This window comes from Saccoglossus kowalevskii, chromosome 3, assembly GCF_978046115.1.
Source record: "Saccoglossus kowalevskii chromosome 3, keSacKowa6.1, whole genome shotgun sequence".
Lineage (NCBI taxonomy): Eukaryota > Metazoa > Hemichordata > Enteropneusta > Harrimaniidae > Saccoglossus > Saccoglossus kowalevskii.
The window spans coordinates 38,020,600-38,036,184 of NC_140643.1; the positions used below are offsets into that span (position 1 = coordinate 38,020,600).

Below are 15,585 nucleotides of genomic sequence, written 5' to 3' on the forward strand. Positions count from 1 at the left end.
TTAATACACCACGTATGATTTATCTTCACAAAAAAACACAACTTATAACATTGGAATATTCAACACTGTATTATACAACTTATCTCAATTGGGCAGAGATCAGATAATGACCATTACTGTTTTTATAAACTCGAAATATTCGAATAAAATTATATGATGTTATTGTGATATATTGCAGGGATGTCTAAGGTTTCATATGTCAACGACTATATATAAAGGGGCTTCGATGGAGTAAACAACGCCATTTTAACAAGTCTATTATGTAAAACTTGTAAATTTCATGGCTGAAAGATGCAAATACATTATGATTCGAGCCTCTCCCCATTTTCCATTTGTATAGTTACATTAACAGTGGTGACGTAATAATTTTCATTGTTTTTGTTTTTTCAGCCTCATTTAGTGGCATGCATTTCAATGAAAGCAACACTTGGATGCAAATACTCGAGTGGAACAGTTTAAGCTGCGCCTAACCCACGACACCACATGTACGACTGTACTTTACTGAGATAGTTTATGATCCACGTTATCTTCTCATTCTACGTCACAACACCACATGCACGTGTGTCATGTCTTCTTTAGACTGGGATATTTTATGCTGCACTAGATTTAAGTTATTATCTTATTCTTTGTCACGTTACGTCATATTTAGACTAGGACAGTTTATTCTGCAACAGTTTTACGCAAACTTGTTATTCCACGTTTGAACACAGTTGCATGAGATGTACGTTATGTCATCTTTGGACTGGAATGGTTTTGCAGCAACTGATTAATATTATCATGTGACATTATTTAACGTCTCAGCATCACGTGCAGGAGTGTCACGTTATGTCGTCTTATTCAGCGTCTATTGCCAACATACGCACGATTGCCAAGTAGGAATTTATTGCTGACTTAAAATTATATCAACAATTTGATAATTTCAATTATGTGTGTTTTGTCTTTATTTTTAGATATTGTATCTATTAGCTCTATGTATTGTACGCATTTTCTTTGAATGCCTTGTTCTAATAATTGCTCATTTTTCATCGATACATTTATGACCTCATGGTGTGAAACGTGGATTGGCCATTGTAAAGTATATGGCTTGATCACTTCTTACAGCGATTCTGGTTTTTGACCAATCTAGACTTGATTGGTGTATTTTTTTTTTGACACGACCACGATGTATATAAATTCAATTTCATACTAAATGTAATGCACACATTTTTTTTTGTCAAATCCATATTCCGATTGCGTGAACAAATTAGTTTTGCCACGTTCGAAAGAAGCATGGTAAAATATTTCTTTGAATCATAGACGACTGTCAATATTGGTATTTAAACGTGACGTCATACTACTAAGAGTATTTTGTGTCACGGTTTACAAAAAAACGGAGGTCAGAAACGGATCAGTCCACATTTTCTATCACTGACTAAAATTACCAAGTGTTACACATTTTACAATATTCTGTCAGTAATCTCACTGTGATTTTGCATTGTAATATTATTCGAAATAGTTATAATGTATATAAATAAAGAAATGAGTAGATATTAAATGCGTATCACTACATATATTGTGTTGACTGCCCGCGCCCTATGAAATAGTGAATCCCAGATAGCATGGCGACCAATAAAACTTCGACGCAAGTCTACCAAATCAAACTACAAGTTTTTGCCAAAGTTTGCAATCCCGTTTACTAACTAGCTGTTCGAAAAAGTCAAGAACTGCTGTAATTTGATTTATTTTGTCCATACTAATATGTTAAATTTTCGTATAAGAATGATACAGCTTGGTGTGTCTTTGGACGAGAAATGCAGACAATTGCCATGAACTAACGCTGGATCACTGCTTTGTATGTTTTGAAATGTTTGATGGATTTTGACTTAAACACGCAGTTGAATAACCTCCTTCCAAGGCGATGGAAACCAGCGAGTTGACGTAATACCTCGTAAATAAGGGGTATCTGTCGGCGTACCCCTGGTCAGGTGGCAGTGGCAGAACTCCTTCTGAACCCAATAAATGACATCATATTAAACTGCAAAACATCGTCGTCCAAATTAAAGAAATATATTATTTCCATTGGCAAATAGTAGTAGATAGAAGTAGTTGCATCCAAAAAGTTGGACATTACAAAACTAGACAACTGATACTTCACAGCGAGGTATGGAACAAGGTACAATGAGCTGAGAAATGTATACAACCATATAGAATTATTACTACAAAGAGGGGGGAAATTTGTTATAGTAAAATCAAAAGTCATCTCTCTTGTCATACAGTTTACTGGAAAGCGTCAAATTTGGTTCTGTGGTTTCTTTGAATTCAAGTTCAAATAGATAAAAAATATAATTATTGATGAAAGGATTATTATATTATTGTGAGAATTTCCAAATGTTTATAAGTTGTCTAGTATAGTTAAAAGTTTGTATAACTGAACCTGTTTAATTTTTCTTTTTTAGAGTAAACAATGGAAATGTTTTTTCTAGAACTAATATGTTGAGACTTCTGTACTTTTATCATGATTTAATATTTTTGTATTTGAAACAAGGATATTTCATTTCGATTTCGAAAGTTCCCTTTGTATTATGACTAGTATCTGAATATGGCATCAATTTTGGCTATTAATAATACCACGACATGTGGTCCCTAAGGTTGCCATGCCATATTTGGAAGGTTTCTTCACCATTGCTAGACACATGGAGCCGGCAACAGCAAGTGGTAGCGCTGTATACTGGCGAGCAGTGTTAAATTTGGTGACCAGTTTAGTACAATAGACAGAGTGGGTGTCGAGACTGAATATACATGATTCTGGTGTTTTATAATAAATGTTTTCTATTAATAATTGCACTTTAAAATAATATTCATAAGATATGTCTACATCATAACCTCATTGAAGTTATTAGAATATTGTGTATGCAGTGTGCATGCTTCAGGCCCTTTTTCCGGATTCCACAACATAGCGAGGTCAACTGAAGTTTACATTCAGCACCATCAACGAGGTTTGTCAATAAAATCTCATTGATGGTGCTGAACGTTGTGTTTATAGATGAAGCCAACACATAAGTGAAGCTACAAAATGTATACAACAGCTAACAAGCCACACCAACCCAGTGACAGCTGAGGATTTGTACACATGCACTCCCACCATGCCATACACTGTAATATGCAATTACAATTCTGGTTTCCCCATAACTTTGAATAATAAGTTAGAAACAAATTTTGAAATTTATAGAAACAGTTGCTTTTGAAACATGGCCCAAAAGACCTGATCCGTTTGGCAAGGCAAGATGAATGGCATTAATCCAATATGGTACGTAGATTAGTAAAAAAAGTATGTTGAGTTTCTATTTTAAAAGTGCCTTTTAGTTCTATTTGAGTTGTCCAACATTCAGTAATTGACAAAACAACATTGACATTCGATGATTTAATAAATATATCTATATTAATAAATTCGAATAAAAATATCTATAATCAAATAATTTAGAAATCCAACATATACATGTATATCATACTGTGATGAGCACTTGTCATATTAAAAACACCCCTAGTTTGTTTTAATTTCTTAACTTGCTGAAACATGAGCATTTGTGTAAGTGAATTTTGGGTTGTAGAAAGTTTGATAACAGTAATGCTATTCTCCCATACCAGTGAAGTAATAAGACTCATATCCAGGATTGTTTAAATGGTTTCAAATCCAGAATCTTTTAAAATGATACATGTCATCGTGGCATGTCATGTTCAATATGGGCGTGTTATTATAAACATTATTTTTATACAAAACTTGACTTCATACTGTACAGCACAGTGCACAGTGCTAGTTACAACCAGGCATTTTCCTGATTGAGAAATGTGAGCTATCGGTCTCATAAACTAAATACAAGAGTACACATCATATAGTGGGTTAATACTCCATATCTTGCATGATGTCAATTGGTAGGATGATCACATACACAATACTGTAATGGAACTTCTTTATCCTGACAAACTTCAAACCTCTGATATAAGCTCACATGCTTCACCTGTTGACATGGAAATCAAAACAATATGTTCAGACCCAATTATAGCAAACAAACATTAACAGATACTGAAGAATATTTGCATTCTAGTTTATACCAATCTCTATGGTAGATGTTTAACACATTGTCTATTGAAATAAAAGTGCAATATATGTACCACACAGCTGACAGATTTTACAAATGGGAAAAAACAAAGATTCATCAGGATTCTGACGTAATAATTAATTCCCAATTAGTGCAGCCCACAGTGTTGCAGTAAAGAAGTGAATCCTTATGATTCCAAGTGCATCACAATACTAATTTGAACACACACTCAATCACCAGCATTAAAAAAGAAATGGCATTTAAACATAAATTTATTATACATATCCTTCAAGTTGTGCAAATTCACATTGTTAAATAATCTCAAGACCCCAAATAAGCTTTATGAATGCTGTTGGAGTACAATTTTAACAACTTGTTGAGGGAAATACTGTAAATAGTAACATTTTGGCAGATACCAGTGTTCACAATTTCGTGATAAAGTGAAGACAAAACTGCACAAAAGTCACTGTGATTTGTAATCTTAAATATCCCTGAAAGAAGAGTCTGATATGTCCTGCCTGGACACTGGTCATAATTGGCATTTTTACACAGATTCCTATGTGAGATTATTTTTCCTATCTCAAAATTTTGCTTGCTGACATGGGATGAAAAATGTTAAACAAAAAAAAGTTATCTCCCACAATGCATTGCATATATGTGCAAAAATGTACAATTTAAATTAAGGTAGCATTACCTTAAATTTACCATGAACATACCTGTTTTATGTCAAACAAATCATCCACCACAGCCTGCCATGTGGTGAGCTTCTCTATAGTTTGAAAAGTAATTTGATATAACGTGGTCCATTCAGAATTTGATGAAGGATTCTCATTCATGAATATATGATTTATCTTTCTGAGATGCAGATCCAAGCATGAACTAATATTCTTCTTTTTTAGCTACAAATTATTCAGGAGTAAAAACAGTTAATTGACAAAAATAACATTCACAGATTATACATATTATTGATATATGTAGGTTTATATTGAGTATAATTTGGAAATTCAATATTTAACCTACATGTATACAAGTAAGTGGGTGCCACCTTTCAATGTTGCATGTGAGCCTGAGAGTAGCAATATTTAGTTAAACATACTCGTTCAAAGAATGACTGAAACGATAGTAAGTGGGTCTAATCTTTTAGTGTTGCAGGATAATATGTGAGCATGCACCTTTAACATATTGCAGTATAATATTTAGTGGTGCTCACATTTTAGTGTTGCATATTATGTGAGATTATCCCTTTTGTGTTCAGTGTTGCAGTATATTATGAGCCCACAGTTTAGCCTTACTTTTTAGTGTGTGGTGTTGCAGTATATTATCTGCAAAGCCTCCCTTTTTGTTTAGTGTAGCAGTATACTGTTACATGAGCCTTACCATTTTGTGTTCAGCATTGCAGTATATTACACTAGTCTCACAATTTTAGTGTTACAGTTGTATTGTAGTTTATTACAATAGCTCACCATTTTGTTGTTTTCTACCACACAAGTTCTACCTTTTAGTGTTGTGTTGCAGTAAATTGTATATTATCTGAGCCTCTCCCCTATGTGTTCATTGTTGCAGTATATTTACATGAGCTTACCTTTTTGTGTTTTAGTGTGTATATTATGTTCAGTTGTACAGTGGGCTTAGTCTTTTCCACGAAACGAAATGAAACCCTAACCCTAACCCGCATTTTTTTCATTGGCCTAATAATATCTGACAAAATTTTACACTGTGAAACACGAAATGAATAGTGCCATCAGTGTTCAACAATTCCAAAATGGCTGTCGCGCCATGTCAGCACAAATGAATCGAGCTGCAAAGTAGGCAGAAAAAAGGTGGAAACTAAATATTCGTGACAAATTTATTTCTGTCATGTTTCGTTTCGTTTCGTGGAAATGACTAAGTCTTACAGTATGCTATGACATGAGTCTCACCTGTTTGTGCTTAGCATTCACAAAATCCAATGCTAACTGAGCCATCCTAGTGTGTTTTTCTTGCCATTCAAAATCGCTCATTTTCTTAAAAAAATCAGAAAAAGTTAGCAAGTCTCCTGTGCACTGATGAAAGCAAAGATTGAAAGAAGACATCACAGAGATGACGAAAACATCTAAATAAGACAACAAAAAAGATAATTTGTGATATAGGCTGAAACTAAGGTCAATAACTTTTTCATTATTCCCAAAGGAAACAAGGTAGAAAGTGAGGTGCAAACTTTCTGGGTTGAAATTAAAATTAAACTTTGGTTAAGAAATGCATTTCAAAGTGTCCATCATCTTGTCTACAACAATTATTCTGATTGTCTTAGATGTTATGACATCAGAGGCCAGTAATGTCACAGGCAAGAAATATGATTGAAAACATTGATATTTATTGACAGTGAAAGTTCAGGGTTAACAAATAATTATTGAAAATATTAAAATATGCATATGAGCCTAAAATAGATTGAAATGCTGTACATATAAACAAAATCAAATGTTTTATCAAAGATTAATAATAACATGAACTCCAAATAAATGAAATATGCAAATAAAGTTATTAACTACAAACATTATATCAGATAGCATAGGCCATCTCACAAAGTTATTTTTTTTTTAACAGAAATATGGCCGTGTGAAAATGAGGATTCTGTAAACAATTTTAATTTTGCAGAATACAAATACTTGTGGGTCAAAAAAAGTATATGAAAATCAGATTTGCAAAAAGCACTATCAATAATTTGAAAAATTAACTGTGCATGTATGTAAAGCATATTTTCCTGATGATTGGTGATAGTAATAAGATAAACAAATTAATTATGCAAATGAGCTCATTAAGTATGCTGTTTGTTCACAATTATTGTAGTACATATATGCAAACTTACCTTCATTGTCCCACAAACACAACTCCAAGATGGAAGGCCAGCTTCCTCACATGTACGGTTTCTGTGACAAGAACACAAGACGCAATGAGTCAACTAGAAGTTTTTAGTATGTCTGATTAATTGCATTTATTGTATACTGAGTCATTAAAATATAACTTTTTTTTATCATCAACATACCAGTATCATTTAAGTGTATGTGCTACTCACTGAACACATACAGCAAAGTAAATGTATGTGATTTATTCTCTACTGGTTGTATAATCTCACACTCACTCATGTCATGTATATTGTAAATAGCCCTCTACTTTCTCTTAATTTTAATGTGTCTATTTCGTATAATAGGACTATGAAAATATTTTCCGATTTGATTTATGTTGTAAAGATGGTACCATATAGAATAATAATTTCACCTTGGAATAATATCAGTGAGTATGTTGATTGCTTGTGGAGCAACAGAGCCACTAACAGCTAGCGGGTACTGAATCAGCGACTTCATAGTCTTATGTAAATCAGATTGCACCTGTGGTATTAAAAAAAGAAATTATTGCTAATATTCAACAAAATATATTTACTAATATATGGTTGTATACATGGAGGAAAAATGCTTGTTTGAGTACATACTTGCTGACACAGTACTGTGAAAGCAGTTTAAAGAATTTTTTTTTATATATAACATAATGAGCATGTTTAGTCCCAGCCAAGCATGTTTAGTCCCAGCCAAGCATGTTCTCAGATGCCTGTACATAACATGTAAGTTACAGCTGAGATTGTATGGTTATGGAGAGGGTGACATATACCGGTATCTGGTTTTCTCATCCTATACAGGCACAGAACACTTACTGCAACTGTAAGTTTATATATTGAATTTCTAAATAATGTTGAAAGAAATTTCTACAGAATTTTATATCAAGAAATATAATGAATTAAACCAAAATCTGTAATTTATTTGTGGAATTGACAATTCAAATTTAAAAATCTCTATACAATTTTACTAGAAAAAAATAGTATCACAAACAATTTATTGATAAAACCAAATACCGTAGAAAATTTATAAAGATACACACGAACATACTACTAACAGGAAATTTATTTTAGTTTAATAAAAAAATAAAAACCAACTTGCACTCAGAGAAGAAATAGTTTAACTGACATGAACTTACAATATATCTCTCTTGATTAACAATAAGTACATCTACCATAGAAGGATTTTCATCTAGCAACTTATTTGGTAAAATAATTGAAAGAAACGGTAGTTGAGTCTCGTAATAACCACCAATATGCGATGGAAATGACTGGTACATTTTACCATGGTCACCTAAGATAAACTGAAAAAGAATAGATGAAATATACATTGCTAATACCTTTGAACACAAAACCCATTTTTGCTACATAAGTTAATTTTGAACCAAATCATTTCCATTGCTTAGGAAATTCATAAAAAATTTATAACAAAACATATTTTTACATACTACCGGTATGTGTTTTATTCTGTGAATGTGACAACAATAAACTTTGATGTTCAAATGAAGCAACATTTGATTAGTATCCTCCAAATTTGTAAACCTTGATTTCTCATAACACTATAATGCATTTACATGTGAATGTATGAGGTAAGCATGTATAGAAAATAGTGAGGTCATACCACTGTGAGGTTGTTATTTTCTGATAACACACTTCTAAGAAATTCTGCCAACTCTCTGTCAACTTGATTGATAGATTCATCTTCTGCTCTGAAAAACAGATTAACATATATCATGTAAGCATATATTAATCTATTCAGAATTATTAAAATTGCTGAAATGCTATTCAGCAGAGACTTATCAGAATTTAACATGGACTACAGCCATTTTCCGGTACGTACATGTGGCATTGGTATGTACATTTCTTTCTATGGCAGCTGATTTAGCAGAGACTAAACTGTGGTCAGATTCTAAGTCCATGAGTCCATTTAATAGGAACTACAACCTGTAACCAGCATTCAAATCTATGATAACCCATTATATCTGCGACCAGCATTCATGTCTATGGCAGTCAGGGAAGCCTATTTCTAACAGTTTACCTTATTTATACATACCTGTGGCCAGCATTCATGTCTATGGCAGTCAGGGAAGCCTATTTCTAACAGTTTACCTTATTTATACATACCTGTGGCCAGCATTCAAATCTATGGCAGCCCATTTAGCAGGGTGATCCTGTTGCAGAAACTCTTTAGTGAAATTTAATAAATAATCATGTAACATACCATTGCCATCACACAGACCACTCCATGTATTTACATCAATCTGATAAAATATTAAATGAAGAATCATCACTCAACTTAATAATTGTTAATACATGTATATGTAAAAAAAAAAACACAAAACCAATTATTTCACAGCTCAAATAAGAAGCCAATAAACATTTAGGATTAAATTCAATGAAAACCGAAGTTTAATCCATACTAGGGATAAATGTTGTAGTTATATATACTTCCACTGCCATTCTAGACACATAGTTTGTTGGGACACGTCTGATAGCCAGAAATGAAATAGACAAGAGAACTAGAATTATTAATTAATAGATTATTAGACCTAAAACATACCTGAGTGTTTTCTTTTTTTAACCAGCCATGTTGTGCATGAGGTAAAGTTGGTGGACGGTAATGACAATCCTATAACAGAAGATACAAGCACTTTAATAATGAAAACAAATAAATACAGAACTAGAATCTGCACAGAAAAATCTATCTGTACAAGTATATAATTATACAGAGACCTAAAAATAGCATATAGCGCCCCCTGGTGGCAAATAATGACAATTTATGAAATCATATAGAAACGTCCAACTAATCCAAATGTATCGTATATTACATACATTAACTTAACACATGCATCCACAAATGATATCATCAGTAAGGACTAATTAAGGACAGGCCGGTGCTTCCAGGATCAACTAGATTTATGGTTGATGGTTTATGATCTCTCATCCAATCATAGTCATGCATTTACAGTAGGAATGTCTCAAATTACTTTTTTGTGACAGCTTAAAAGGCAACACAATAATGCACATCTATATGCATCACAAACACTGTGGTTTAGAGCTCATTGAATCCCTTTCCCACCAAACACTGTTGCAGTCTCGAGCCCATTGAACCCTTTTCCCACCAAACACTGTTGTATCCTGGAGCCCATTGAACCCTTTCCCCACCAAACACTGTTGCAGTCTGGAGCCCATTGAATCCCTTTCCCACCAAACACTGTTGCAGTCTCGAGCCCATTGAACCCTTTTCCCACCAAACACTGTTGTATCCTGGAGCCCATTGAACCCTTTCCCCACCAAACACTGTTGCAGTCTGGAGCCGATTGAACCCTTTTCCCACCAAACACTGTTGCAGTCTCGAGCCCATTGAACCCTTTTCCCACCAAACACTGTTGTATCCTGGAGCCCATTGAACCCTTTCCCCACCAAACACTGTTGCAATCTGGAGCCGATTGAACCCATTTCCCACCAAACACTGTTGCAGTCTCGAGCCCATTGAACCCATTTCCAACCCAACACTGTTGCAGTCTGGAGCCCATTGAATCCCTTTCCCACAAAACACTGTTGCAGTCTGGAGCCCATTGAATCCTTTTCCCACCAAACACTGTTGCAGTCAAGAGCCCATTGAATCCCTTACCCACCAAACATTGTTGCAGTCTGGAGCCCATTGACTCCCTTTCCCACCAAACACTGTTGCAGTCTGGAGCCCATTGAATCCTTTTCCCACCAAACACTGTTGCAGTCTGGAGCCCATTGAACCCTTTGCCCACCAAACACTGTTGCAGTCTGGAGCCCATTAAACCCATTTCCAACCAAACACTATTGCAGTCTGGAGCCCATTGAATCCCTTTCCCACCAAACACTGTTGCAGTCTGGAGCCCATTGAATCCTTTTCCCACCAAACACTGATGCAATCTGGAGCCCATTGAACCCTTTTCCCACCAAACACTGTTGCAGTCTGGAGCACATTGAACCCTTTGCCCACCAAACATGGTTGCAGTCTGGAGCCCATTAAACCCATTTCCAACCAAACACTATTGCAGTCTGGAGCCCATTGAATCCCTTTCCCACCAAACACTGTTGCAGTCTGGAGCCCATTGAATCCTTTTCCCACCAAACACTGATGCAATCTGGAGCCCATTGAACCCTTTTCCCACCAAACACTGTTGCAGTCTGGAGCACATTGAACCCTTTGCCCACCAAACACTGTTGCATTCTGGAGCCCATTGAATCCCTTTCCCACCAAACACTGTTGCAGTCTGGAGCCCATTGATTCCTTTTCCCACCAAACACTGTTGCAATCTGGAGCCCATTGAACCCTTTTCCCACCAAACACTGTTGCAGTCTGGAGCACATTGAATCCCTTTCCCACCAAACACTATTGCAGTCTGGAGCCCATTGAATCCCTTTCCCACCAAACACTGTTGCATTCTGGAGCCCATTGAATCCCTTTCCCACCAAACACTGTTGCAGTCTGGAGCCCATTGATTCCTTTTCCCACCAAACACTGTTGCAATCTGGAGCCCATTGAACCCTTTTCCCACCAAACACTGTTGCAGTCTGGAGCACATTGAATCCCTTTCCCACCAAACACTATTGCAGTCTGGAGCCCATTGAATCCCTTTCCCACCAAACACTGTTGCAGTCTGGAGCCCATTGAATCCTTTTACCACCAAACATTGTTGCATTCTGGAGCCGATTGAACCCTTTGCCCACCAAACACGGTTGCAGTCTGGAGCCCACTGAATCCCTTTCCCACCAAACACCGTTGCAGTCTGAAGCCCATTGAATCCCTTTCCTACCAAACACTGTTGAAGTCTGGAGCCCATTGAACCCTTTGCCCACCAAACACTGTTGCAGTCTGGAGTCTTTTGGACCAAATAGCAATTACTTTTCATTGTTCTCAGTACTGAGAAAAGTTGACTTTGATGATGAAAGAATTAAAACTGACACCTGAATAGATAGCAGTATGCATTTATGCAGATGACTGAATTAACAGCCTTTTGGACGCATACATGCAAAGACAAATGGACGTACACACACATGAATAAGTCCCTGTTTTCAAACAGCGTCAGAACAGAAACTAATAAGTACCATTCCCAAAACTGTCATTCAGCAACTGAGCTTGTACCAACCTTGCACGGAGTCCTAGTACCCATCATCCCACTACTATTATCAATTCCATAAAATGTTAAATAACCATGGTAACCAGCATACTGCCATAGCCACTCTTTAATATCTTTAGCAAATCTGTAATTTTAATGCAACATTGCGAGTCAGTCGATTAGTAACAATACTTTCTGTGTTTTAAAATAAGTACCAAATGTATATGATACATGTGATGTACTGTGAATAAAAAAATTTATATTAAAAAGGGAATTCAAATCAAAGTTCAGAAAAAAATATTCATCAAAATTACTAGTAATTCAAAATTCAAAATAAATAAATAAATAAATAAATAAATAAATAAATAAATAAATAAATAAATAAATCAATCAATCAATCAATCAATCAATCAATCAATCAATCAATCAATTAATTAATTAATTAATTAATTAATTAATGTGATTGTAAATCTGTGGTTGCGTTGTCTTATAGAATGTATGTACCAATATTCCTTGAATTAAGGCAATTAGTTCTCGAGATATTAATTTAAAACTTTGTACAATATCACAGCTAGAGCATAGAAGTTTCAATGAAATGTCAATTAGTACATATTAATGGAAAAGCCGAAAATTTATTTAATTATTATGCAAATAAGGAAATCATTAATCATGCATTATAACCCAAAACCGATCAGGTCTGTACATTGTCCTAGAGCGCCTATGTACCAAGTTTCATTGAAATCTGACCAGCAGTTCTTGAAATATTGGTGGAAAAAGTCATACATATATACATACAGACATACAGACCGAATAACTACAAAAACTCCCTTTGTGTGCCTTGCACACTGGAGTAAAAAATTAATGAATTAAAACACCATTTTACAAAAAATTAACAAAGCTGCTTTTTTACTTACAGTTTAAAATTCTATTCCAGCAAAAAATTAATGTTGTCTTGACACTAGAGGGCAGTATCTTAAACTCACTATTATACCCCACTTTTTTCTTTATTAATTAGACAATGATTTTTCTTTTGAAACATTTTTTTTGTCATAAAGAACTTGAAATTCTCACAAAATGTAAGAGGTAACCCACTACACAGGAAACTTTTACTAAAGTGATGAGGGAGATAAAAGCAGAATTTATCCATAAAAATGTCTCTATTAAAGAGATGATAAACTTAACAACTGTTAACCCTGTTCACAAAACAAGTCTACATAAATTTTTCCGTCATTTTTTTAAATATTGACCCAGATCTGTAGTCAACAGAAAATTTTGTTCATTTGGTCTAAATACTATCAAAGAAAAAGAAGAAAAATTAACTAATATATAAATGTGCAAAAGGTTTAAATCTAAATCTTTTCTTTTTTGGTTTTATAGAATGTTACAAGCGCAACTATATGTAAACCTTTTTTCTGTCCTGTCACATTTATTTTACCTCAAAAATAATCTTATTTTTTAATCAAGTCATTACAAAGAATGCAAGTGCAAAAATAGTTATAAGAAAGAAAGAAAATAGTTATAAGAAAGAAAATAGTTATAAGAAAGCTCTAAGACATAAGGTACTAACATGAGTAAAATAATTCAATTACTATGTCTTACATTGACATCTTCACTTTATCTTCATCCACGTTGTCATAGTGTTCACCAGAAAAGAGCGGAGTCAGGTTTAATATGGTGGAACCAGATATAGCATTTAGTCGATTGAACAGAAATGCTTGATGTGAATTTTTGGAATTACTGGTACCTAAAGAAACAGACATATTAGAGGCAATGTTTACCAAGATGACACATTATTTATCATTTTCAAGAAGTTGAAAAGAGCATTTTTTTACCAAAATGATAATGAAAGGTTTTGTCACAAAAGCAGTCAGGCTAGATGTTTTCAATAAGAAGTCCGAAAAATCAAACTTTTTGTCATGAAATTAACAAATCAGAGTGAGAACCCCCCAAGGTACATTTGTATAAAACCCATATAGCTGATGGCTTTTAACCTTTTCATCACATCAGAATTTTGAGACAAAAATAGCTAAATTTTGAGTAAAAACTGCAAATTGATTCAAATTCTGTCTGTTGGCTCCAATAATAGGGCTTATTTCCAGAAATATTGAAGAATATGAAAAAAAAGTGAAGAAAAATTTGGGCGTGGTGGTGAAAAGGTTAAGGAAAAGTTAAAAATGTAAATTTTTCTAAATTCATCATTTTAATATTGATTTTCAATTTAGTTAAGCCATTGGGCTCTATATTTTAAAATTATCAAAAGTTATTTTTAAAACTGTCAGTCATAAGATTATTTTATGACGGTAATTTTAATTCTTATTATTTATAGTGAATACTTTTGTCACATGATATTTTTTGCTAAATGGTCAGCGTTAATTTAGCTTTTTAAATTTTAGTGAATATTTTGTGATATTTTTCTATGTGAAAAAAATACCTGTTGCCGAAAGAAAATTTCTATGATCAAAATAGTTTTATGATTCAGTATACAACAAATATGATTTGGGGTTCATATGCACTTCTACTGGAGGTGTTCTTCTACTGAATGAATACAATATACAAGATGAAGATGTTTTTTTGTGAGACAAGCATGTGTGGCAAGAGTTGTCAAGTCTGATTTTGTCTTGACTTTACCGTAACAATACGTTCTATTTCTCATTCTAGTACTAGCTTCTCAATTCAGACTTGTACTTTTTGATATTTTAAATAAAAGTTTTACATCTCATTATAACAAGTCCACTTTGAATGGAGTTGCATCTGCTAGTTATTGAGCCATCAGTTCAAATTTACAATTATATTTTTTTTTGAATGAATGAAACAGAAGTAGTATTGTGTTGCTGACTCAGCAACAATACAACATGGCCTTTTGATATTTTGCAGAAATGCAATAGTATCAACTGATATTGAAAAGAATACAATTTACAAAATAAATGTATTAAATACATTTTATTAATTAGTGTTTTACTGCGTATTTTTATGTATGAACAAGCTGAGATGTTTTCTGTTCAAAGGTTTGCGCTCTAATAGTCAATTGACAGACAAACTCTAACAACTTGCTTTTTCTGAAAGCTATCGTCTCTCTTAAATTGCCTTAAACTTTGTGAGAAAGTGATAAAAAGTCAATAATATCAATTTTACATATACACACATGCATTCAATGATTTTATTTCTCTTCTAACATAAACTAAGTAGAGTTTTACTTCAGACTGTTTTTATGAGAGTACATTGTTGGATAACCTAGCCTCAAATAAACAGTGGATTTGATAATGATATCCAATCCCACACATCTACACTACATAACATTAAACTTGAGAAGACCTTGACAATGATAGAGTAAAATAAATAACAGCAGTGAAAAGTCAAATGTATATTATTGTTTGTAGTCTCCGAACTTGAATGTGTCTCCTTAACCTTTGCTTTATGTATAAATCATAGAAGTAAATGTCACAATAAACCACTACCAGATGCATGAAATACCACAAAACACATCTACAACAGTTGTTCCTTTCATTCCTAGCATACTATTTGATTTCATGGTCATGAAAAT

At 33.9% G+C, this 15,585-nt stretch overlaps 1 protein-coding gene across 1 annotated transcript in view; it reads right to left on the bottom strand.

Moving 5' to 3' along the window:
• Positions 1–3,385: 3,385 nt before the first annotated feature.
• LOC102801711 (uncharacterized) overlaps positions 3,386–15,585 on the bottom strand; it is a 32,098-nt gene continuing 19,898 nt past the window's right edge. Inside the window, exons 5-15 of the mRNA XM_085497163.1 lie at positions 13,644–13,788; positions 12,075–12,189; positions 9,503–9,571; positions 9,067–9,203; positions 8,564–8,651; positions 8,082–8,246; positions 7,332–7,441; positions 6,922–6,982; positions 5,996–6,079; positions 4,793–4,975; positions 3,386–3,995 (exon numbers count right to left, since the gene is read on the bottom strand). Coding sequence (XP_085353289.1) covers positions 3,903–3,995; positions 4,793–4,975; positions 5,996–6,079; positions 6,922–6,982; positions 7,332–7,441; positions 8,082–8,246; positions 8,564–8,651; positions 9,067–9,203; positions 9,503–9,571; positions 12,075–12,189; positions 13,644–13,788 — 1,250 coding nt within the window. The 3' untranslated portion in view covers positions 3,386–3,902. The remainder of the gene's footprint in view (positions 3,996–4,792; positions 4,976–5,995; positions 6,080–6,921; positions 6,983–7,331; positions 7,442–8,081; positions 8,247–8,563; positions 8,652–9,066; positions 9,204–9,502; positions 9,572–12,074; positions 12,190–13,643; positions 13,789–15,585) is intronic.